Source organism: Littorina saxatilis, linkage group LG12 (genome assembly GCF_037325665.1).
Source record: "Littorina saxatilis isolate snail1 linkage group LG12, US_GU_Lsax_2.0, whole genome shotgun sequence".
NCBI classification, from domain to species: Eukaryota; Metazoa; Mollusca; class Gastropoda; order Littorinimorpha; family Littorinidae; genus Littorina; species Littorina saxatilis.
In genome coordinates this window covers 21674930-21701589 of record NC_090256.1, presented here as the reverse complement: position 1 = coordinate 21701589, position 26660 = coordinate 21674930, and the positions used below count along the sequence as shown (strand labels likewise).

At 41.1% G+C, this 26660-nt stretch overlaps 1 protein-coding gene across 2 annotated transcripts in view; it reads left to right on the top strand.

Annotated features, from left to right (window-relative positions):
- LOC138981503 (disintegrin and metalloproteinase domain-containing protein unc-71-like) overlaps nt 1–24925 on the top strand; it is a 43500-nt gene extending 18575 nt beyond the window's left edge. The window contains exons 11-26 of one of the 2 annotated variants that reach the window (XM_070354444.1): nt 22–188; nt 636–717; nt 1969–2056; nt 3194–3220; nt 4253–4304; nt 5668–5779; nt 6746–6817; nt 8498–8593; nt 9885–9965; nt 11168–11282; nt 11748–11859; nt 14263–14554; nt 15241–15457; nt 15741–15840; nt 16656–16730; nt 17324–24925. In XM_070354444.1, the coding sequence (XP_070210545.1) occupies nt 22–188; nt 636–717; nt 1969–2056; nt 3194–3220; nt 4253–4304; nt 5668–5779; nt 6746–6817; nt 8498–8593; nt 9885–9965; nt 11168–11282; nt 11748–11859; nt 14263–14554; nt 15241–15457; nt 15741–15840; nt 16656–16730; nt 17324–19016 (3381 nt within the window). In that variant the 3' untranslated portion in view covers nt 19017–24925. The remainder of the gene's footprint in view (nt 1–21; nt 189–635; nt 718–1968; nt 2057–3193; nt 3221–4252; nt 4305–5667; nt 5780–6745; nt 6818–8497; nt 8594–9884; nt 9966–11167; nt 11283–11747; nt 11860–14262; nt 14555–15240; nt 15458–15740; nt 15841–16655; nt 16731–17323) is intronic. The other variant, XM_070354445.1, reaches the window with a different exon arrangement.
- Nucleotides 24926–26660: the final 1735 nt, after the last annotated feature.

The following is a 26660-nucleotide window of genomic DNA, read 5'->3' as shown; positions in this document are numbered from 1 at the left end:
CCTGTGATAACCTATGTGCAGTATTACCTTGACCTTGGCTTCCACGTGTCGTTGACGTACTTGGAGTATTGGGACATAGCCGATCGTTTCATCGTCAGCGCCCAACAAAGGGAGCTGCTGCAGAAATTCCAGACGTACAAAATGTCGTCCTTGCCCAGTGATCAGTTTGACGTTGTTTATTTTCTCACGTGAGTGACTCAAGACTTGAGTGTTTAATGTTGCTGCAAAGAATAAGGACAACTTTTGTACGGTGTAAGATTTAAAACATTGGTTATTTGGTCATGGTTGGTGTGGTTGACTTAGCTGTTGAAAAGTCACATTATTGTAATACTTGAAAACAAAAGCTGTTTAATATTTTCTGTTGCTGTTACATTCATTTTGATGAGTTTGAGGATTATTGATCATATGAGATTCAGCTATGTTGCTGTTATTCTTGCACTATCCTGGTGAATATCACAGAAATGTCTTTCGGCATCGGCAGTTGGTGAAACATTGAAGCTTATTTCAAATTTGCGGAAGAAAATAAGTTCTAGCATATTTGCTGATATCAGCACTATCGGATTATGCGTGAAGTGACAGCAAGTTTGTGTGTGGTCAATACAGTCAGGTTTAAAATGTGAATGCTTTAATTTCAGGGGCATAACTCTGGCCAGTGACAGTGTTGGCATGGCGATTCCAGACTCTGTGTGTTCTCAGAGAGCACTGGGAATTGTCAAGGTCAGTTATTCACCATTGTTACATGAGTCTTGGTTGGGACTTCGTAGAGGGGGGAATCGAGACGAGGGTCGTGGTGTATGTGTGTCTCTGTGTGTGTGTGTGTGTGTGTGTGTGTGTGTGTGTGTGTGTGTGTGTGTGTGTGTGTGTGTGTAGAACAATTCAGAGAAAACTACTGGACCGATCTTCATGAAACTTGACATGAGAGATCCTGAGTATGGTATCTCCAGACGTTTTTTTCATTTTTTTGATAAATGTCTTTGATGACGTCATATCCGGCTTTTCATGAAAGTTGAGGCGGCACTGTCACGCCCTCATTTTTCAACCAAATTGGTTGAAATTTTGGTCAAGTAATCTTCGACGAAGCCCGGACTTTGGTATTGCATTTCAGCTTGGAGGCTTACAAATTAATTAATGAGTTTGCTCATTAAAGTTGTCATTAAAATCGATTTTTCGCAAACAGATTTAAATTTGATTGCATCGTATTCTTCATCACATTCTGAATCTAAAAATATATACATATGTCATGTTTACTCTTAAAATGTGATCACAATTAACGAAAATAGATTAATTAGTCTTACGATTAAAATGTAAGAAATCGATCCAAAAATGATTTCATCTTATTCTTTATCGTTTCCTGATTCCAAAAACATATAGATATGATAGGTTGTATTCAAAACAAGCTCAGAAAGTTAACAAGTATACAGAAAAGCGCGCTTTCCTGCTTAGCACAATACGCTACCGCGCTATTCTGGCGTGTTAGTTTCACTGCGTTTTGCACGTGGGAGGTGAGCGATTTCCTTCTCGCGGGGATTGACGAAGCTGTACTGTCTTGGTGAAAAAATACAGTGCGTTCAGTTTCATTCCGTGAGTTCGACAGCTTGACTAAATGTAGTAATTTCGCCTTACGCGACTTGTTTGATATTAATTTTTAGTTATAAGAGTAAAATGTAACAAAATAGATATTAATAAGAGTTTCTGCTAGTAGCTTAACGCATGTGTTTTCTATTCCTTAAAAGCTCAATACCTGACTTTGGTTTGCGCTGTTTACTCACAGAGTGCAAAGCTATTTTGAGTGCTTAGTCCAATCACTGACTCTGGTTTGTGTGTTTCACTCGCAGAATAAAAAGCCAGTTTGAGTGCTTAGTCCAATAACTGATGCTTATATAGTTTGTGCTTTTTACTTGCAGAGTGTAAAGCCATTATGAGCATTTAGCCCAATATCTGAAGTTGGTTTGTGCTTTTTACTTGCAGAGCGGAAAGCCATTTGAACCGCAGCAGACGGCAGCCAACCTGGCACACATGATTGGTCACAGCCTAGGTATCAACCACGATGAAGATGGTGAGTTTCTTGTTAGGCCTAAAAAAAAAATAGGTGTGGTTACGGTAACCCGACCTACCCTATTTTTAGGGGCCGACCCTATAACTTTTTATTACATTTGTTAAAAAAAAACCAAAAAAACCACACACAAGAAAACGAGTGCAGAAAACGCAATGAAAGCGAAAGCGCCCGAGTCACACACTTATTTCCCTGTCAAGTAGGTTTAATTTGTACACATTAGAAAACAAAATGAAAAAAAAGTGATTGTCTACCTTCCTACCCTATTTTTTGGGCTATGTTACATTAGCCACACCTATTTTTTGTTTTGCCTTAAGGACAGATGAGTAAAAGGGACGGGAGAGGGTGAATGGTGCAGTGTTGTTCTCTTCGGTCACTGATGCATACTTGTTTGATCTGACACATTCTTCTGACCCCTGGCCGGTCGACCGTCTGATAGTTTTGACATGTAGGAGATCTGACGGAGCAATGTTCTTGTAAAGTTTTATCCAGGACGCTTGGACCTTCGTATATTTTCCATACAGGTCTAACAGACCTATTATCGTCAGAGTCCTGGAAAATCTCGGGGGATGTAATATAGTCTAAAAACACTGGGGTTATAGTGGAATGGTAAAACACTGGGGGGTGTAGTAGAGTGGTTGGAGGGGTGTGTGCTGTAACTTTTATAGTATCTGGGTCTGTAGCACTTGTGTTGGATTATCTTTGCAAAGTCTTAGCCTTCATTCTTTGTTGATGCTGTCATCAGGTAAGCCAGGGTGATAAACAGTTTGCGTGTTGAACATATGTGCCCAAAAGCATGTTCATGAATGCGCATATGCGTACCCGCATGCACACACGCATGCATGCACACACACACACACACACACACACACACACACACACACACACACACACACACACTCACACACATGCGCACAGGAAAGATTCCTCACACAGGAAAGATTCCTCACACAGGAAAGATTCCTGTATTGTTTAGATTTAAGAGTGCAATAAACATCAGGAAAAAACAGGTTTTTGAATAATCTTTTTATTTGAATCACTCGATCTTTACAACTGGAGATGATCAGACGATGTGGTGGTTAGACGATTGCATTTTGGTGGTCAGAAGATACATCTTTCCTTTTTATTTCACTTATGCAGCCCATTGGAGGACATTGTATCATGAAGGTACATTTTACAGTCTTAAGGAGAGAAAACTCTGGTGTTCATGAGTTTGCTGCTTCTTTGATTCTTTGTTGTGTGATTGCTTTTGTTTGTATGTTTGTTTGCACATTTTTGTCTTCAAGTTTTCTTCAAATTGGTTTCTCATTTAATGAATGTGTGAGGAATTGAAACACGCTGTATGTTGTCCTCAACACATTTTGATTTAATAAGAAAAAAAGGTAATGTTGTATTTTGTAAGAAACGTTCACTCTTATTCTGGTATTTTTGGCAGCTTCTTTTAAATTTGTAGTTGATTAATATATTGTTGTTGATGAAAGAAGTGTTTGCTTGACTTTTGTTTGAAGAGCGGTGTTCATTATTAGTCATTTGCTGGTTTTCTGTTGAGGGTCTGATAAAAGCTGCAACTTGCTTTTGGACCTGCTCCCAAAATGTGAACACACCTGTTTTAAAGTCTAGTCTGTTGTGTTTGTGTTGTTCATTGATGTAATTGTTCACTTGAATGTTGTACAAAATGGACACTTTGTTTTGTTTTAGAGGAGCAAGAGGATATATACATTTATGGAAGAGTTAAATTGTATTAAAATTGTACATTTATGTGTATGTAATGATCAGTGAGACTTAACCTGTGTAGATTTAATAAATATAGTACTGTGTTAAAGAAAATCAACTGATATTTTGGTTGCTCAAAGTCCTATGAACTTTTGAGTATGAACTGAAAACTTAATAAAAGCAACAATATATATTGATATGTGTACATCTGACTGGACTTACTTGCCTTCTGAGAAGTTGTATGTGGCATGAGACTCTGCTTTGTCATATGTCTCTTTGTTTTATTAGGTGATGATTTCATGTTGCAGATTTTTGACCGTGTTTGAATTGCGTTTAGTCTTTGTTGCGTTGTTTTTGTTTTTATTTTTTTGTTTTTATTCAAATTATTGTTTTTCTTCTTGAGCTTGTTCTTGTTCCAGATGGACATTTGAGAGTCTTCATTCTGTGTTAAAAAAACAAAAAACAACTTGCGTGCTATTGTTTCAGGGGGATGCAAGTGCTCAGATGATTATGGCTGCATTATGTCTGTCAACGTTCTGTAAGTCAAACTTACAATACATTAAGTTTTGTGATGAATGCTTGTAGTTTGTACAACTGAAATACATTTACAGAATACAGAATCTTTAATTGCCCAAGGTTGGGAATTTGTGATGACATTGCGGTTAAGAAACATTTCAATCCAGCCATATACACCAACACACGCATCATTTATACAAACTGATCAACAACATTAATTTAAAAACAACAGATTGATCACTTAGATCATAACTTAAGGCACCTCCTACCATCCTCTAAATTCTGCATGAATGACTAGTCCATACATTGTTTTTACTTTAAACCAGTTTTGATACTGTCCTAGTAAGCCAAAACAATCCATTTCTCCTATCTTAACCCCAACCCTTGAAAAGAAGACAGTGAAAAAAATTTGAGAACAAAATTAACACTAACAGAAAAAGAGACAAAACTAAGTGGTTATACACGTCACTTCCTTGCAGACGACTATGGGATATAAAGAGTGTGTCTGTGGTTTTTGAGTCACTTGAGAAAAAGTGACTCTATGTAATCGGTCAGTGTTAGTCTGTCCGGCCGGCCGTCCGGCCGGCCGTCCGTCCGGCCGGCCGTAGACACCACCTTAACGTTGGACTTTTCTCGGAAACTATCAAAGCGATCCGGCTCATATTTTGTTTAGTCGTGACCTCCAATGACCTCTACACTTTAACGATGGTTTCGTTGACCTTTGACCTTTTTCAAGGTCACAGGTCAGCGTCAAAGGAAAAATTAGACATTTTATATCTTTGACAAAGTTCATCGGATGTGATTGAAACTTTGTAGGATTATTCTTTACATCAAAGTATTTACATCTGTAGCCTTTTACGAACGTTATCAGAAAAACAAGGGAGATAACTAGCCTTTTCTGTTCGGCAACACACAACTTAACGTTGGGCTTTTCTCGGAAACTATAAAAGTGACCGGGCTCAAATTTTATGTGAACGTGACTCCCAGTGACCTCTACACTTTGACGTCTGCTTTGGTGACCTTTGACCTTTTTCAAGGTCACAGGTATGTCTTGAAGGAAAAAAATTGAAATATCATATCTCTGAAACTATTCATCGGATTTGATTCAAACTTTATAGGATTATTCTTTACATCAAATTATTTACATCTGTATTGTGTTGTGAATAGCAATTTCTTCCTGTCCATCTGATGCCTCATATAATATTCAGAACTGCGAAAGTGACTCGATCGAGCGTTTGCTCTTCTTGTTCTTTAATTTTTTAAGATTGCAGAAGTTATGCACAAATGAGCACGAAAGAGCATATGATCAGTATTGTAGAAACACTGCCTTTTAGCTAGACTGTGGGGTGTAACTGATGTGTTGTCTATCCTCTTTGTGATTGCAGGGCCCACAATGGATTTCATTCACGCATGTTTTCCACCTGTAGCGAATCGGACCTGGATGTCAGCCTCAGTATGGGCATCACTTCCTGCCTCCAGGGGGCGCCGTCTGACTCTGTGAGTTGTTGCTTCTTGTTGCTATGTGAATGCAATGATAGAAAAAAAAGATGAAACAATTCCAGAAATGTTGATCCCAATGAAGAAAAATTTTTAAAAAAAATCTTTACTTACAGTTATTCGTAATTTTCATTTGTGACCAAAATTAATATGACATGCAGGGAGTGCCATCTGACTCTGTGAGTGTTGCTTTTTGTCGCTATGTGAATGCAAAGAAAGAAAAATTCCGGGAATTTAAAAAAAAAAGTTATTTTAATGTAGGTTATTGTCACTGTTGACCAAAATATGACATTTGACACAGATTGAGACTATCACTGTTCTACAAGAATGTGCTAATCGTAGAGTTGAACGATGACTGTCTGGATTTGTGTCAGATGTCATATGTTGGTCAACAATATAATGGGATTTAGCATCAGAAATGTATTTGTTTTGAAAGCTGTGTGACTGACTGACTGACTACCTTTATGGCAAAAGTAACAGTAATTAAGCTATTGAAAAATGTGTCGTAACAGTTAGAAGGCATTGTTTAAAAAAAACTTTCAGACCTTTTTTTGTCAGTGGACCAGATTTTTGCTCCTAGTCAGTAAATCAGCAAATAAGGATAAGATTTCATATAGTCCTGTGAGGTTTCCCTCATGGAAATTCGGGCTGCTTTCTCACTGGGAAAAGTAAGTGCCATACTGTACGGCGCAACTCAGTTGTTTTCTTTTCTTTTTCTTGCATGCATGTAGTCATGTTTCTAAGCCCTGAGACTTTCTTTGTGAACTTGGGTTCTTTATCGTGCACATGGGTGCACACGGGGATGATCAGACACCGAGGAGAGTCTGCACAAAGTTGACTCTGGGAAATGAATCCCTCGCCGAATGTGGGGATCGAACGCACGCCGATAGTGACAACTGGTGTTGAAGCCAGCTCTGCTACCGACTGAGCTATTTCTCCAGTAATATTGTTGTGTTTTTGTTTCAGGCAACATTCACCCAGACATGTGGTAACAGCATCGTTGAACGAGGAGAGGAGTGCGACTGTGGGTCAGAAGAGGTAACATTGTGTTCTCAATCTTTGTCGAAATGCTTCTCCAAGGAGTAAATTCTGCTTTCTGCTGACGCTCGTTTCAGAAACTTTGAAAATGATGACTGAAATTGTTCTGACTTCAAGTTTATTTACTGTTGATTTTTTTTCTTATTGATTGTTTTTAAACATTTTTTTTTAACTAGAATGATGCAGCAAAGCCTAGAATCGTAACAAGATTTTTATGTTTGCATCACTATGTAAAACAAGAGGCGAAGCCTTCAAGGCTCACGTAAGAAATCGACAAACAGTAACACAAACTCAATCACTCCGTCACACATACACACACACACACACAGTAAGCATAGGTGACACTGTTCAAGAAAGCGAGACACTAGATCTAGATCTGTCTGTCTGCATGTAGCCTACTTACAGACACGACTGCCAAATAGTCTCGGCCCGCTCAAAATAACAATGACCGAGACTTTCAGTAATTCCTTCGCGTGACGTCTAACCCTCTTACGTCATAATGTGACGTCTTCAAATGACGAAATGTTAAAGTTTCTACCACAGACATACACACGCACACACGCACACACACACACACACACACGCACAGACAGACAAAGTTACGATTGCATAGGCTACACTTACGTGAGCCAATAAAACTAATGTATGCTACATATTGTATTGTACAGTGGACCCCCTCCCCCCCCCCCCCCTTCCAAGACCTCCAAAAATGTGAGAAAATCAGGTCTTACAAAAGGGGGGAGTCTTAGGATGGAGGTAAATTCACAGAGGTAATCAACAGAAAGTCTGAAAAAACAGGGTCTTAAAAGGAAGGGAGCCTTTAATTGGGGGTCTTAAATTAAAGGCACAGTAAGCCTCCCGTAAACCATCACAGACACTGTCAGGCTTTTACACACAGTACAAACACCCTTCCATTTGAACGCTCACCGAACGGGAACATCCTAGGCGCCCTACGTAAAGAGCGAGCAGTTTTCAAAGAATTAATTTTGCGGATTGTCTCCTCTCAAAATCGGACCATGGTGCATTTGGGCGCTAGACCTAACTTTTAAAATATAAATAATAAATTGACAGCTTGTTACACAAACATTCTTAAATCATAAAAGAATTCTTTTTTCATCAAGACAAGATCAGTACAATTCGAAGTTTTGAAAGTTTGAAAAAAGAAAAGCCCGGAAGCAGGGTCACGCAAGGTCGTGGTTCTCGTAGCAGACGACGGTTTATGCCTATCGCCAGTTCCTCTGAACAGTCAAAAACCATCGCTAGAGTTCTTGCGAATCACAGCCGTTTGTTTCGTATAGATTCAGAGGTACATAATAACGTGCTATTGCAGATAAGCTTACAGCGAGTCGCATTCAAATTACAAACTGACGACTACATTGTGAAAAAAAGAAACTGGATCACAAGGGTTCACGATGGCTCAGGGGTAAGATAAACCACGCAAAAATGAATTCTTTAAAAATTGCTCGCTCTTTACGGAGGGCACCTAGGATGTTCTCAAGCGGTGAGTGTTTAAATGAAAGGGTGGTTGTACTGTGTGTAAAAGCCTGACCGTATTTGTGATGGTTCACAGGAGGCTTACTGTGCCTTTAAGTTAAAAGGCGCTGCAGGTGTCCATTGTATTGTATTGTATTGTATTGTATTGTATTGTCTCTTCATGCTCTGTCTGCTGCTTTGTTACAGGACTGTGAATCCGTGGACCCTTGCTGTGACCCCCACACCTGCCTTCTCAGGTACTGGGCGCAGTGTCGATCAGGACCCTGTTGCACAAACTGCACAGTAAGTGCTTCATCACTTTTATATTTTGTAAGCTGAGGAAAAGAAAATATCTGATAACTAGCCGAATCAAGAGGCTGCTTAAGGAACATTCACTCTGTACCAAACTATATAAACCTGACAGAGTTATTCCTGAACATTGCGTACTGACCAGTTTTTTAAGGGGGGCAGAAAGGAAATTTAGCAATTTTAAATACATACTGTGTTTTTGGGTCTTAATGGCGCTTCACTGTACAAGGCGCAAATCCCACTATTCCTGTAAAAATAAAAAATCCACACAAAAGGTGCTCCCAGTGTTTTAGGCGCGAACCAAAGGAAGGACCCCCCTTTTAAGACCATAAATCTGAGAAAATCAGGTCTGAAATTTAAAAAGGAGGGAATCTTAAAAGGCGGAAGGGGGGGGGGGGGGGGGTTAATTTACAGAGGTTAGGCAGACAAAAAAGTTGTATGTTTCTGGTCACCCGACCCTACCTAGTTGTTTCCCGCTGACCCTAGACTTTTTTTTATTGCATTTGTAAAAAAAGAAGAAGGAAAAAAAGTGTCAAAACGAAAGTAACAGACGGCAGACGACACAAGGGGGATAACCCCGCATCCCTTTTGTCTCATTAGTTTTGTTTTGTGTTGTCTTTCTCTTTGTATAGTAAGTCCAGTCTCTTTGCGTCACTGTATAGTTATTTTCTACCCTGACCAAAACAAACAAAAAATTTTATTATTTTTTTTAAATCTCTACCTACCTACCCTATTCTTTGTAGCCATGTTACCAGAAACATACAACTTTTTTTGTGTGCCTTATGAACAGAAAATGTGAGAAAACAGGGTCTCAAAAAGGAGGGAGTCTTAGATCGGGGGTCGGGCGGCGATGTAGCTCAGTCGGTAGCGCGCTGGATTTGTATCCAGTTGGCCGCTGTCAGCGTGAGTTCGTCCCCACGTTCGGCGAGAGATTTATTTCTGAGTCAACTTTGTGTGCAGACTCTCCTCGGTGTCCGAACACCCCCGTGTGTACACGCAAGCACAAGACCAAGTGCGCACGAAAAAGATCCTGTAATCCATGTCAGAGTTCGGTGGGTTGTAGAAACACGAAAATACCCAGCATGCTTCCTCCGAAAACGGCGTATGGCTGCCTAAATGGCGGGGTAAAAAACGGTCATACACGTAAAATTCCACTCGTGCAAAAAAAACACCACGAGTGTACGTGGGAGTTTCAGCCCACGAACGCAGAAGAAGAAGAAGATCGGGGGTCTCAAAAGAGGGGTTCCACGTACTGTATTTATGTGTCATTTTTCTGTTGTGCCAGGTGTTGGATTCAACGCACATGTGTCGCGATCGGCAGTCTGAATGTGACATTCCTGAGTTCTGTGACGGAGACTCTGGCAATGTAAGTGTACTGTGTTGGCGTGGAACTGTGCTGGCCAGTAATGTATTTGTAAGTTGTAACAGATGAAGCTATAGTGCTGTTCTTGGAATGATGGAAGAGTGGTGGTATGTTGTAGATTATGTTATAGCATATTTTTTCTTTAATGCAAGATAACACACAATCAGTCAAAAACATGTGTGTGTGTTGGAGTGAGGGTGTGCTTTAATACAACTTCAAGATAAAGATGCCTGTGTTGGTGGCAAACAGTGTGGTACAATACTTTCCATTTTCAACATGTACAAGAATTAGCATTCTTACGCATGGACTTTATATTCAGCTCCCTCTAAGTTGAGGGACCATGGTTATCTAGAAAGTCTGCTAGTAATTCAATTTGTCACAATGTTCGCAGGCAGTACTGTCCACACTGCAAGATAAGCATGGTCTCATAATTCACGCCTTTTCTTTTTGGTCACTGGCAGTAAGCTCCAGAGACTAGTTAGGACACTCCAAATCTGTCCAAACGGGCCGTGAGAAGAAAAAAGGAAGAAGCCAATTCTTTGGTGGCTGTGACCATGGGGAGACCTGTCAGCTGTGATAATTCTCAGATATCAACAAGGCCCTCCCTGCATCCTGCACTTCCCCCCTCTTCCACCCCAGCTTTGATAAGGCCAAACTAATATATATATTGGTTTAGGGTAACGTGACCAAAAAAGATAGGGTCGGTAGGTCGGCTTTTTTTTTTAATTAAAATTTTTATTTTTTGTAATTTAGTCGATTTTAAAGGAGGTTACTTCCCTTAGTCTCGGTATGGTTCGCAAAATGTGCCAACAGTTTTTGGTTTTTTTGAGAAATAAAAAAAGGTTTTACAGTGCGGAAAAAATAGGGTCGGTCGGGTTACCCTAAACCAACATATATTTTTGTTTGGCCTTAAGTCCTTTGACTAGGAAACTGCACATGCACTCCTTACCCTATCTTACCTTACCTTACACATGAAAGCTTCTTTGACAGCAAATGGACAGTCTACTCTGAACTGCATCTTGTTATTAAAGTAGGTGATACTGTATACTCTGCAAGTTGACAGTCTACTCTAAACTGCATCTTGTTATCAAAGTAGGTGACTGTGTGCTTTATATTCTTATTTTAGTCTCACATGGAGCATTTTTATTTTTATTTTTTATTTTTGTTATACTGCTTGACTTAGGTATTTTTCTGATGTATTTCAGTGTCCGTTCAACACTTACATAGAAGACGGCCATCCGTGTGCAAGTGGTGCTGGCTACTGCATGGGGGGAATCTGCCCTACTCTGGACACACAGTGTGCCAATATATGGGGAAATGGTAGGTGTTTCTGCACTATGTGTGTGTGTGTGTGTGTGTGAGTGTGTGTGTGTGTGTGTGTGTGTGTGTGTGTGTGTGTGTGTAACACACTCACAAAGGGATGTGTGTGGCTCTGGGCGTACATGTACATAGGAGTTTTTGTTACTGTGTGTGTTTCTTATTACATGTATGCTTTTATATCTTTGGCTTCAGACCTGCCAGATTATGTCAGGTGGAGAGGCGTGAGTGCTTAAAAGCCTGTCTTTACACTGCAAAAATGGAGATAATTTACCTGTCAGCATGATCAGGGCTGCAATGTTAAAAACAAACACATACATTTGGTTTGTACTCCATAGTTATTTTCAGAGCATTAATATGAATGCAGATGCTAATACGTATGTTTGTGTTTTTTTATTTTTTTTATTGCACTGTTCTTGATGTTATGACTTCTTCAAGTCTTTGTCAACATTAACAATGTGCGTGCAGATGCTGATGGAGGTAACAAAGAGTGCTACCAACGCTTCAACCCAACCGGTAACTTTCAAGGTCACTGCGGTCGCGAGAAGGACACTTGGAATTACGCACGTTGCCAGCAACAGTGAGTTCTGTGCATTGTAAAATGTTATTCTGTTGTCCTAAAAAGGATTTGGTCGTTCTGGTGATGACGCGAATGTGGTAGCCAGCCGGTCTTACGGTTGTACAGTAAGGGTTCAGACTAACCAGTGGTCGCACTGGGTGTGCTGTAAACAAGTATTGCCTCAAAGGCGAGAAGAATACATTCCACAAAAACTGGTCAATACGCAATGTTCAGGAATAACTCTTTCAGGTTTATATAGTTTGGTACAGAGTGACTACTCCTGTTTGATGGAGTCAGACAATCCCAGGTGACAAGTGACTTGCAAGGAGTGTGTCTGCAACATGTGGACACGTGAACAAGCTCTGATCTCAAACAAACAAAAAGACCCAACAAAAAGACAAGGAGCACGTGTGGAAAGCTTGCCTCAATAAAAGAATGAGTATCAGACCTGGGAACCCATACGATTTCGCCGTATTTTGTACGCATGATTGTCGAGAATACGATCAGTACGGTCAGTGGGAAAAAAATACGACGAGAAAAATTCCTAGACAACTTTTCTTCACACGCCCATCCCGAAGCCGATCCAGTATTTTGTCACATGATTACAGTTTTTGTCAGTAAACATTGAAAAAAGCATTTGTTTTAAATGTATAGGTAAACTTAATTAACGGTGTGACGGACGCGCGTGAGGCATGTTTTAATCATGGATGTTCAAACGCTGTGTGGAGTACGCTCATTTTTCTGAAAATACACCAAGTTTGTTTGAGAATACTCAAAAGTGCAAAACAGGGGTTCCCAGGTCTGGAGTATGCACTTTTACTCAACCCATACACATCCGACAGAGACATTTCCGGAGTTTGACTATAAAGAAATGCATCCGATTAAGGTAAGGTGCAGATGACTTCTTCTTCTTCTTGGCGTTCGCAGAGGTTACACGATCAATCCAGCACTGGTGATAAATGTTGTCGTTTTCTCCAACTCCTGTCGACTGCCGTATAGTTTGGTCTGCAAGGGAATTGGTGACGGCCACACTTCTTTTCGTTCCTCATCTAGTGAGGGACATCGCTGTAAGATGTGTTCCGCTGTTTGGTCTTCTTGACCGCAGGCACAGGTTGGTGATGGCGCCAGCTTGAACTTTCGGTTCATGTGAGCATTGAGCCTGTTGTGGCCAGTACGCAGCCTGATGAGGTTGACTTTCTGCTCTCTGGACATTGTGTGGTAGTCATCTCTGTTTGTCCTTGGCCTCATCAATGCCTTGATGATTGTCTTCTGCTCACTAAAGCTGACACTGTTTTCAGGGTGCAGATGACAAGCCTTGGACAAGAACTGAAAAAAATCGACAAAATGAATTTCAGCTTGGGAACATATTTTGTGCTTAAACAAGCATATTCACTCAGCTCACACGTCTTTAACACAAATAACTACTGTGGACATCATTATTGCAGAGACAAATACAAAATATAAAAATAAAATAAAAATCGCTTGGTCGAAGATCAGTGACTAACGTTTTGTTTTGTCACAAATTAAACATTCCATTGACTTACCTTTCTTGTTTTTACATTTAGTCAAGTTTTGACTAAATGTTTTAACGTAGAGGGGGGAATCGAGACGAGGGTCGTGGTGTATGTGTGTGTGTAGAGCGATTCTCATTCAGAGTAAACTACTGGACTGATTTTTATGAAATTTTACATGAGAGTTCCTGGGTATGATATCCCCAGACGTTTTTTTCATTTTTTGGATAAATGTCTTTGATGACGTCATATCCGGCTTTTCGTGAAAGTTGAGGCGGCACTGTCACGCTCTCATTTTTCAACCAAATTGGTTGAAATTTTGGTCAAGTAATCTTCGACGAAGCCCGGACTTTGGTATTGCATTTCAGCTTGGAGGCTTAAAATTTAATTAATGAGTTTGCTCATTAAAGTTGTCATTAAAATCGATTTTTCGAAAACAGATTTAAAATTTATTGCATCGTATTCTTCATCACATTCTGAATCTAAAAATATATACATATTATGTCATGTTTACTCTAAAAATGTGATCACAATTAACGAAATAGAATAATTAGTCTTACGGTTAAAATGTAAGAAATCGATCCAAAAATGATGTCATCTTATTCGTGATCATTTCCTGATTCCAAAAACATATAGATATGATAGGTTGTATTCAAAACAAGCTCAGAAAGTTAACAAGAATACAGAAAAGCGCGCTTTCCTGCTTAGCACAATACGCTACCGCGCTTATCTGGCGTGTCAATATCACTACGTTTTGCACGTGGAAGGTGAGCGATTTCCTTCATGCGGAGATTGACGAAGCTGTGCTGTCTTGGTGAAAAAATACAGTGCGTTCAGTTTCATCCCGTGACTGAGTTCGACAGGTTGACTAAATGTAGTAATTTCGCCTTACGCGACTTGTTTGATATTGCAGAGACATCCTGTGTGGTTTGCTCCACTGCTCTGGCGGCAATGCAGAACCGCTGTTCCACGGCGCAGACAAAGGCTTCTCCAAGACAACCATCAACGACAAGGACACCATGTTTGAGTGCAAGTCTGTGCACGGGCCCGCCATGATGGACATCCCTCACATGGGGCTGGTTCAGGACGGCACCCGTTGCCGGGCCGATCACGTTTGCCGCAAGAACCGCTGCGTGCCGTTGCCGTTCGTGCCGGTGCTCAGTTGCCCTGGTACTGATGGTGATGTCATTTGCTCTGGACATGGGGTGAGTGGACGGTTTGGTTTGTGCAATGGAATACCCTCCCGTCCCCTCCCCCCCTTTAAAGACATGTCCCAAACCCCCCCTTACCCTCTCCACCCCTGTTTTTAAGACCCAACCATTTCAGATTTCCTGTTCATGGATTCAGTAAATGTACCCACATTTTAAATGTTTAATGCTCCTTCTTTTCTTTGATCTGATTTTCTAAGATTATCTGGAGGCCTTACAAGGCAGGTTCCACTGTATTTAGTTGTTAGTTTGTGTCATTTTGTTTCTTAAAGGGTGAGTGATTGTTTTAGACAGAACCGCAACACTGTATTGATCCCAGTGTCCATATATATTCAATGTTGTGTGTACACATATCCTCATTCATAGTCAAGAGAGGAACAAAAAGAAGTGTGTTTGCATCTTTGTGCACTGTGATCATGTTAGCCATCGCAAATCTCAACAAATCAGCCATAATAGACCAGCACAGAGCCTGGGTTGTACAGTATTCTGTTTGTAGTGCCAGGTCAAACTATGCATATTATCAATGCTAGTAAGTTAGACTTGCAGGAAAGAAATCGCCAGCTGAAATTCAAATCAGAAGTTTTGACGAGTTCAACCACTAAAATATTGGACGTTTCAATTCAGTGCCAATCCTTAGTGTACCTGATCATTCAACATTTTTTCCCTGCATTTTTTACCCACAGGTATGCACACCTGATGACGCCTGCTTCTGCAATAACGGTTGGATGGGGGATGACTGCAGCGAGCCAAAGAACGTGACCACCCCTGCTCCCTTGCCCCTCCCTGCTTCCCCCGGTTCTCCCACCCCCTTGGTCAAAGTAGTGCCACTACCTGCTGGGGAGGAGGGGGAGGGGAAGACCACTCCCATCATGAAAGACGTGGACTCTACCCCTGTTACAGGTAAGATAGTGTGTGAGGGGGTGTTTGTGTGTGTGTGTGTGTGCATTGCGTGGGTGCATGATGAGCCTGGGTTCAATTTGTGTGTGTGGGTGCAGTTTGTGTGTTAGTATGTGTGTTTCTTAGATTTTTGAGGAAAGGTGTGGGTTTTGTGTGTGTGTGTGTGTTTGTACTTACTAAAATAACCAAAAAAAGAATCATACTTCCTGTTTATTCACAAAATTCTTATTCATACTATGCACAGGTTACTTACATTTCATTTTATTTTTCTTCTTATTCTTCACAGCAGAGAATCCAGGCTTCAGCACAACACTTCTGATAATCATTCTGGCAACAGTGGTGGGAGGTCTGGTGCTAGTTTTGGGAATCACACTTATCTGCTACAGGTAATGTTGGTGGTGGATATGATTTTGAATTTTATAGCAGCAGGGGTGTGGACTCTTTGCGGAGTCAGAAGGAATCCGTAATGACACTGGCCATTTTCCAAATCAGTACATTGACACACCCCCCTCTTAATTCAAGACTTCCCCATTTTTAAGACTGTACTTTTCAGATTTTCTGTTCATAACCTCTGTAAGTTTACCTTCATTTTAAGACTCCCTCCTTTTTTACGACCTGATTTTTTTTAGATGTGTGTATGTCTTAAAATGGAGGATCTACTGTATCTCTTTACTATCCTGGCTCTCATCAAAACCAGTCACCCTGTCATGCTACTTGATCACACCAACTGATATCATTATCAATTATACACTGAAAAATCTGTCATACAAAATATTTACCTGAAGGCATGATCGGTCGCCAATTTTTATGAGTAAAATACGTGGACATTCTGGTTTATGCTGACCCTAAATGATTGAGAAGGGGAGGGTCGGAAGGGAAATGGTGGGAAGGGTAATGGTCGGAAGGGAAATGGTGGGAGTGTCTGGTAACAGTGTGAGGGTCACCTTAGTCACAGGCTTATAACTCAAACAGTTTTCGCTCTTTTCTAAAACGGTTTTCACCACTGGATAGAACATCAAAAACTCTTTATGAAAATGTAAAAATATGAAAATCATGCAAAGGTGAAATATAATCATGCTTTGTATTGCTGAATCAGCAAGCTTGTTTTTGTTCACATTGTTTGATCTGAACACTACCCTACTAGTTCTCCGTTTGTTGTGTTTTTTGTTTGACGTTTCATTACTATTGTTTGTGTCTTCAGGCGAAGATCACCTCTGAAGCTTGCCATCAGTATGAGAGACAAGGACCCCAACAACAGCAAGAAGGATAAGAAGAGGTAGGTGTAAGAAACAGTGCATAAGCTTGTAACTGAATTGACAAAAAGAAAAATATTGACGTGCTGTGCACAGCATTGGAAGAGCAAGTCAGAGTTCGCTTTACATCTAGATTTTAAACCAACTAGTAACGGTCAAAGAAAACTGCTGCTGTTTTTTTTTTTAAACGGTTTGATTTTGGAGACATGGTGCACTTTTCTCCTATTGCTTTTTGGTTTACTTGTCATTGACAAATGGTCAATGAATAGGCTGGACAAGCAGACTTTAACCTCAAACGTAATAATCTGGTATTTGCCACATTGCTGGTATTTTCTATTTATCAACAAGAAGACATTAACAGCACACGCATGCACGCATGCAGGCACACTAGATACAGGCACACTAGATGCAGGCACACTAGATGCAGGCACACTAGATGCAGGCACACTAGATGCAGGCACACTAGATGCACGCACACTAGATGCACGCACACTAGATGCACGCACACTAGATGCACGCACACTAGATGCACGCACACTAGATGCACGCACACTAGATGCACGCACACTAGATGCAGGCACGCAATACTAAAATTGTGCACAATTTCGTGTCACAGGTTCGGCAAGAAGAAGTGGTTGTCGAGTGAAGATGAGAGCGAGCTTGGAGAGTTGCCCCCTCCTCCGGTCATCATCTCTGACCCCAACAGCATGATGCCGGAGAAAGGGATCCTCAAGAACTCGTGCCCAAAACTCGACGGCAAGAGGGGCAGCGACTCCGGTGGGTCCCAGCAGCGTGGCAGCGAATCGGGCGGCTCGTACGTAGATCAGGACTCAGTGGGGACCTACAACTACGACGATGACGATGATTTGGAGATCAGGGAGATCTTCCGCGACAAGGCCGTCAACAGCTCCATGGACAACCTGGACAACATGCCCGAGTCGGCCAGCTTCGACTTCGTCATTCCCCCTCCCCCTCCCCCGCAGTACTTCATGCAGGGTATCTTCCCCTCCCCACCGAGCTCCCGCCAGTACGGGATGTACGACGAGACGCCGGACGCCGACTCCCAGCCTCTGATGTGGCGAACGCCTCTCCCCCCTCAGACACTCTCCCCTCCCCAGTCCCGCATCGTGCGGCTGAGGAACTTCAACGATCTGATGGCTAGGTTTGACAAGACTATGGTAGACCTATCCCCCTCCCCTGATGAGCCTCCCGTCCAGCTGTCTCCATCCACGTGTACGTCGGAGGATGTTCGTAGCAGCGAGACGGAGCCAGATAGGATGTACTACCGAGCGTCCCACTCGGACCACAGCCCTACCTCCGTGGCCAGCAGCTGCACCACCCAACACACCTACAACAGTAACCGCCCCACCAAGGGCAACTTCAACCAGTACCTGCTCAAGACCAACAACCTCAGCGCCCCTCCCCTGGCGGAGGGGGGAGGGGAGGGGATGATGGAGGAGGGGCTAGATGAAGTCCGCCCACACCCGGTGCACATGCCTCCACCCATGCACCCCATCAATATCCGCAACTTTATGGGTATTGGTGCCCGTAACGGTGGCAACCACAGCACATCGGGCACTGCTGGGAGCACGACCAACAACGTGGGAAGCGCTAACAACACCTTGGGAAGCAGGGACAGCAACGAGACCCCGCAGGGCAGCCAGGGAGGGGGGGACGCTTCCTCTCTCAACGGCACCCCCAGACACGGCGCCTACGAGAAGAGCTCCGGCTATGGCAGCGAGCACGACCTCGCCGAGCGTCTAAGCGTGGAGGATAACTCCTTACACTCTCGCTCCCAGTCCACCTCCCCACCTCCCCCCTCATCTTCCTACAGTGCAGTGATCCGCACCGGTCCTAACCGGATCCAACTGGTGACACCTGGCAGGCTGCTCAACAACTGCGGTGGTTCCGGCAGCCAGGAAGAGCTGCAGAGACTGCTCGAGGGCCTGCCTCGCATTGATGCCGGCTCTTATGAGCGTAGCCCTATTGTATCGGCCACAGTCACCCCCAGTACCCCCAACACCGGCCCCATCCCCCCCACCAAGCTGAGCAAAGACTCTGGGGATGATACTGCCAATCTTCCGTGCATTGACCGCAGTTTAGAGGAGATTCCTCAGGTGTTTATTGCGGACGAGGAGAAGAAATCTCGCCACTCCAAGCGCCTCTCGGCCGCTGGCAAAAAGAGCAAGAGACCCATCAGTCTGTGTGTCGGCAACACCAAGGGAAACAACTCTGCTGAGTCTCAGAGCAGCAGTCGAGAAACAGTTCAGGAGCTGTGTGCGAAAAAACAGTCATCGGTGGAAAGTTAGGAGCGCTGTTGGTCGGGAAACTGTTTCAGGCCTGTGTGCGAAGAAACAGTCATCAGTGGAATACTGGAAAGTTAGTAGCAGCAACCAGGAAACTGTTCAAGAGTTGTATGCTAAGAAAGTTATCAGTGAAAAATGACGAGCACTATTAGAGTTTTGTGACCATGATCATGATAGTCCCCTGTGAAAAGGCAATCATCTGAATACTGAGGGGAGATGAATTTCATGAAAACAGAGTCCAGCTGAAAAAATAGTGTTTTTGGATATGTTTTACTACTAGTTTGATTGATTGATTGATTGATTGCTGAGATTCAACTTTTGAAAGGTTTGTTTGCAAGTCACCAAGTGTGTGCATGGCACCATGTCATTTTGTATTTTGTTTTGTTTTTCGCAGTGTGAAGTAAGAAATTGAGACGAACGTAAGGATCGGACAAATCTAACTTTGAATTACTCAATTAGACCCAGTGAGACTGAGAGAAAAAGGTTAGTTGTTGATTTAAAGCGTACAACTTCCCTAGGAATCTCAGACATTTACCGAAACAAATTCAACAGTCCTAAGAAATTTAGTGTGTTGAGGAATGATGAGCCATCCACAGACAAAGTCAAAGATCTGAGTTACTTGGTCACGATGTATTTGTATCATTATTTATTGTTGATATTCATGATGAATGTTGTGTGCATTGAATAATGCATGGTCAGTTTGAGTGAGGAGGGATTCATAATGACCAAGAAGCCCTCTCACTGATCACAAAGCATTTCATTGTTCATGGTTGCAGTTTGCTTGATTGTTTTGCCTTTTTGCAAAGTGATGGCATTGTTGCTTGTACCAAGCGTGGTGCAAGAAATAATATATATGCTCATTTTTTGATTGGAGAAATAATTGTGAAAATTTGGATCATGTTTTAATATGTTCATGGATCAAGTGAAAATTTTTAATTGGATCGTTGGCTTGAACAATCTTGTTGCGAAGAGATGGCATAATTATACATTGTTTTGTGGTTGTGTACTCATTTCGCACAGAACGCTGTGGATTATTTTCAGATATGAAAAGTTGAGATTTATGTACAGCACAAGAATAAGTTCTTCATGACTTCTACAAAATGATATATTATTGCTGAGAGGTAGAAACTCGGACCCTCGGCGCACATGATGCATGAAACAGCTGCTGAGCTGTTGGAATTAGGTTTAAAGATCATCCTTTCTGTGTAAACCATCTTGTAAACCAACACAGACCTGACCAGGCTTTTAGTTTTACACGAGATAACAACATTCTTCCACTTGCACTCATACCAAGTGCTGAGTAGAATTTTTTTGGCTGATTAATTTAGCAAATTGACAAAGGTGTGTGAGTTAGGGAATTAATTCAGCAAAAAATCCAGTGTGTAGTTTAGTATGTGTCCAAGTAGAAAGATGCTGGTAATATTTATTTATTTTTTATTTATGTTATGCAATTTATATCGCGCACATATCTCAAGCACGGATTCAAGGCGCAGGGATTTATTTATGCCGTGTGAGATTAAATTTTGTACACAATATATCACACATTCACATCGGCCAGCAAACCTCAAGCCTATTAGGGCGAGCATTCACCTTTCACGGCCTATTATTCCAAGTCACACGGGTATTTGGTGGACATTTTTTATCTATGCCTATACAATTTTGCCAGGAAAGACCCTTTTGTCAATCGTGGGATCTTTAACGTGCACACCCCAATGTAGTGTACACGAAGGGACCTCGGTTTTTAGTCTTATCCTATGTAAAACTAAAAGCTTGGCTGGATCTTTGGTGTCTGGACATGATTGTTTACACTGAAAGGATGGCGTCGTTTAACGCTTGCTTGGTTCTACAGCCATATTGATCACGTCAAATTCTACATGCTTTCGGTGGTGTATGTGTGATTGTAGCTGTGTTGTAGTTGTTGATAGCTTGCTTGTTGAACTGAAAATCAGGAGCTTTGCATCATTGCAGCTGTACATATTTATACATCCAAAAGATTTGTGCGTTGTATGTGAGCATGCATATGAAAATTGTCTTGTAGTCTTAGATGGGTTTGTTTTTGCTTCTGTTTATGATTTGAATGTGTTGCTGTAAGCAGAGCGAGTTGTACATTTGAAAACTTGGTGTAACAATGCCCCAAATACTTCCAAACCCACCTAAAACCAATGGAGAGATTAATGCCAAAATAGTCAAAGTGTGCAAGTCATCAACATTTACTGCACCATTCTGTGCGTGTGTATTTGTGTGTATTCATCATCATCCACAGTCAAGGTCAAAGTCACTATGTGTATCATGTGCACTAGGTACTGGTCAGAAAATAGTAGTATTTTTTTAGTACCAGCACCATACACATTGTATACATTATTTAAAAATATGTTCCTGCCACAGTGTATACTATCATGAGAAATATGACAGATCCGTCTAGGCGTCTACATGCGCCTTGGGCATCTTTTCACCTGAACACATACCACTGAACCAGAAATCAGCGGTCTGACTGCTTACTGTGCTAGGTAAGATTTTTGTGCCCAATAAATTGTGTAACAGACACCAGTGTCAATTTACAAAATTAATTGAAAAAAAATTGTCTTCTCTGCAAATTAAGCAGCCAAGCTGTTGTGTTTTGGTACGGTCCAAGTGAAAGGATGCAGTGTTACTCCATGTATAAGACTGGGCAGCCCTGTGATGGTGTATGAAGTTGTTTACACAGGTAGGATAGGTGGTTTTTTTAAAGTGTGTACGGTAGTTGACCACGACAAGATGTACTTGTTGCTGATGTGCAGCAGAACATTATTGATAGTCACAAACGTCTTGCCATTTTTAGGTTGTGTAGATCCTGTCCACCAACCTTGTACATGTACTGTCAAACAGTCATCTCATGTCTCATCTTTGCACATCATCATTTGAAAACTGCGTCTTCCGTCGCCACCAAAATCAAAGCCCGAAACATCAAACACATCATTATGTTGACTGTTCCTGACATTTGTTAAAAGTATGTTCAGTCCATCCTTACTACGCAGATGATCGCCACTTCATGCCAGAAATGTGTCATGTCAAAAGCACTCAGGACTTTACTAAAGAAACTGCAGGTGTAAAGCAAGTGGTATGTTAAGTCCTTTGTACTGGAAACTTGCATTCTCCCAGTAAGGTAATATATTGTATTAGTGCTTTTGTGAACAAGAAACAATTGACAAGTGGCTCTATCCCCTCTCCCCCCTTTCCCCGTCACGATATAACCTTCGTGGTTGAAAACGACGTTAAACATCAAATAAAGAAAGAAAGAAAGAAAGCAAGTGGTGGCCGTCGTAGCTTAAAGTTCACATGCGAGATTGGTAAACAAAAACAGGAAAGTCAGTCATTAAGACAAGCTACACAACTATTGAACTAAAGATTCTGTGACTGAGAACAAAGATTAGTCGAGACTGACAAAGGTCAGGTGTCAGTATACTTAAAAAAGACTTTCAGTTCATGTGAGAGAAAATACAACCAAGAAAGCCTTGGAAGTTCATGGGTGGGATTTTTCCGATATATTCCGGAAATCCGGATTCGTAATGTCTGTGGTGACATTTTTTTGGTTATTGATTATACAAATCCTTCAGCGTCTGGGAGCTCCTAGACCCCCCGTTAACATTCTTCAGGATTCATGACATTTTGCAGTCCCACCCATGGAAGTTGGATATAACTGTTGCATGAAAGAAGATGGGGACTACCACCTTTCTGCCCCCTTGACAGGGCACATAGCAATACTATACATTACTGTGCTTTGCATTTAAACAGTAGATTTAGATCTTTTCTTGTTCTTGATAGAAAGTTTGTTTATGATTAATTAGATAAAATCAAGTTGAAAATATTGAGGTTGTGAATAGTGGTAGAATTGATTGGTATTGCATCAGGATTTTCGTGTATTTTGTTTTGGTTTCGGAACCAAGTTGTGCGTAATATGAATTTATCAATCAGCTCACTTCATCAAATCCATTTTACTCATAAAGTCATACGTTTTTCAATGTTTATCTGATTCTTTTTGTGACGTGTTTGCAGCTGAATGTTTTTGTTAAATTGTTTAGAATTTTTTGTTTTATTTTTCTTTGTCCAAAGTTTTTGGAGATGTAACCCATTTACAGTCATGTTTTGTCTTCTGTCTCAGAATGCCAAGAGCAAAATCACAGAAAATAGTGTACTACTGAATGTAGATAGTGACGCGTTTGATTGTGCTTACATTTTGTACAGTTGAAAGATTTTGGCCATGTTGTGTTACCACTTGTGTACAGTCTAAATATTTTGGCCAATTTTACTTTGAATCATAGAACAACTACAGCATTTTGCCCCGTCTGTGAATTTGTTTTGTCTAGTCAACCGTTAAAAAAGCGCAGTGCACGCGAAGTTGTGTCGTGTTATTGTTAGAGTGTTGCACTTAGAGTTGTCTGTGTAGCTTACCTTTCTCTCAGATTTTATCACTCGAGAAATGGATTTGATTTCTTTTTCTTTTTCTTCTATCTTTTTTTGTTTCGTTTTTAGTCTGTGCATTGCGGATAATTACAGTATGTTAAGATAAAATAGTAAGCATACCTTTTCTTGTTAAGATTTAAGTTTTCACAAATCTCTTGTTTAACTCAGTCGCGATATAACCTTCGTGGTTGAAAACGACGTTACACCAAATAAAGTAAAGTAAACTTGTTTAACTTTAAGGTCTGCAGAATTTGAAGATAAATATCTGCATGCCAATTCAAGTAATGATTTAAAAAAAAAAAGTTAAAGTGACGGAAAAAATAGAAATGCAAAACAAGAGAGGAAAGGTATGCATGAGAGCTCCAGCAATTAGGGGGCTAAGGGTAAGTGTTGATGAGTGTCTGTAGGGAAACTGATAGGGAAAAAAGAAAGAACATTATAAGTGTCGGTTAAAAGTGCAATATGTGGCCGCATGTTCTCATACTTTGTAAATATTTTTTAGTTGTAGACACAGTCCTATCTTATAACATTTGTTTTTATGTGCATGTATGTTTGGTTACCTTTGCCAAAATAGTTGTAAATGTCATCTGTATACCTATAATTTTTATGTTATAATTTTGTCTCTACCTTTTATGTTTATACTTTTAGATCTAGTGTGTTAGGATCATTCCTATAGTTTTAGTTTTGCTCTAAGTTTGTGACACATTTTAATTGTTGTGTAAAGTTCTGAACATATAAGAATAAATTAGCTCCTGGGACCTTTAGTTTTACAGTTATAAGTATCATATCTTCGAATAAATTTGAGCACTAGAACCCCTGTAATTCCTTGCCAACATCAATTTAAAGTAAAACAGAGAAATGAAGCATGTGGTAAAGTCAGAAATTGGAAATGTCTTCTGCTGTTGTCAACAAAAAGTTATGTTTTAAATACTGGCAGGGAACTTATAATGACAATTGACAACTAAAAGTCCTGGTGATCAGATTTTCATGTACCGTTTTATGGGTTGAAGGGGGAAGGGCAAGGATGTTTAGTGTTCTGGGAACAGAAAAGGTTGTGAAGCAATTGAAACCACACAAGTGCTTTCTTATATGCATCATTTTATTTTGTGTATGTTTTTTTTACCTTTACAACTTAAGTATGTCATTGGAATCTCTTGCTCAGTCAAGTTTTTTTTAAATGAATCTGCTTCCACTTTGATACCTTCTTACAACTTTTGAGGCACTTTTTCTGACCTTGCTTTACACCTTTTAAGCAGACGAGAGGACTGATTTTAATGTATGTGAAAACATTGTGGTGCTTTCTTGTCAAGTGGTTGCTTATCTATTGTTTTGTATTTTTCATTTTGGTGACTTAGAGTGTTGATCTCAAATTGAGCTCTCTTTGAATTTGTCTCTTTCTGATTCCTATTTTCAACAAATTCTTCTGTCTTTTTTGCTCCCCTCGTTCCCTGGAATAAATCAACACAGTATGATACACGGACCTTGTCAGCTTTTGGTGCATTTTGTCTCTCTGTTCCAGTGTTTATATCCCAGTGTCTATATTCATCTGTCGTGTCTTTCTGTCTTTGTGTGCCAAGATACAGTAAACCTGAATGCGTATTTGGATCTTAAAGTTAGAAAAGCACTCATTACTACATAAAAGACAAGAATAATGTTACTAGTTTTCATTTTGTCAATCATATTTTGATCACACTCGTATGAACTATATGAACTGAAAGTGCCACTGCCACAAAATAAAGTTGCTGCAAAATCAAGGGGAGAGACTCTTGCTGACTAATGCCATGAGTGATGAAATGAGTTACTTCTCTTCTTAAGAACACAATGATGTGCCAAAGCTAAAATGTTCTATCTATGTCTCTGATAGAGCTGATGCCTTTTCTGGACAAAAAAAAACCAAAGCCTTGCACTCTCTCGTTCCCCCGCATCGTGCTTAAACAACAACAACAACAACGATGACGGACACGGATCAACTTTATGTGCAGACCCAGAGACAGTATCCATGTCCCACCCCCGTGTCACCACAGTGGCACGTAAAAGACTTCGGTCATTCTGCTATAAGTGCAAATGGCTGATACCACCTAAACACCGTCGCATACACTTGTGTATCTCATCTGAAGTCGGAGTAAAAACCCGGGAACATAATTAGGGCGTAAAACTGGAATTTCTCTCTCTCTCTAACAACAACAACAACCCAAGAACAACAACAACAAACAACAATGAACACAACAACAACAACATCAACAAACAAGCAAACAAACAACCAAACAACAACAACAACAACAAACCAACATATCGAAGCCGCCAATATCACCAGCATCACTATCAACAAAAAGCAGACGTGCCTATACGATGTTTTCGATTTTGAAACTATCACACGTATTTTCTTACATTTAGAGTGGTAAAAAATGACTCTTGGAAACAGGCCTTGAAACCAAAGAACTAAAGGCTAAACTCTAACGCTTGTCCCGTACACATCTCTCTTATTTCATTTGACTTATTTCACTTGACTTATTCCCTTTTACTGCATTTTTAAAAAAAAAATTTTACCTTAATGTACCATCGCTGTGAAAGTCGGGTCGCTTCATCCCATTGGAAAGCTAGCAGCAATATAGTCGCGCTACCCAGGACATTGCGCGTGTTTAGTGTAATCAGCCACCTGCACAATTCTGGCGGAATAACAAAGGTCTTGTACGCGCCACAGTGGTGACGCGGGGTGGGATATGGATACCGTGTCTGAGCCGTCTACTCATGAAGTTGACGCGTGTCCGTCCGGATGAGTACGCTCCAATAGATAGGTAGCCCGGTCAAACAAAGTCTCTGTCTTCATCTACGACTGAGAAGTGACTGAAACTGAACAGCATGCCGCAGATAGCGAGAGAGAGTGAGAAAGAGAGAGAGAGACAGAGACAGACAGACAGACAGACCGAGAGGAGGACTAGGATTTGGATGCGGATCGTGGGTAATTCGCATTAATGAAAAAGGCTAACGGTCAGCCTATTTTAACCAATGAGCTATATACTGCATAACTCAGCAGGGCCGGACCAAATGAGTTGTAAGGGGGGGTTCCTCCTTTTTTGGGGGGGCAAATCAGCGAAGTGGTGAAGCCACAAGCGCGCACCTGCAAAGCAGGCGCGCGAACTAGGGGGGTCCGGGGGCATGCTTCCCCGGAAAATTTTTGAAAAACGGTTAAAATCTGTGCAATCTGGT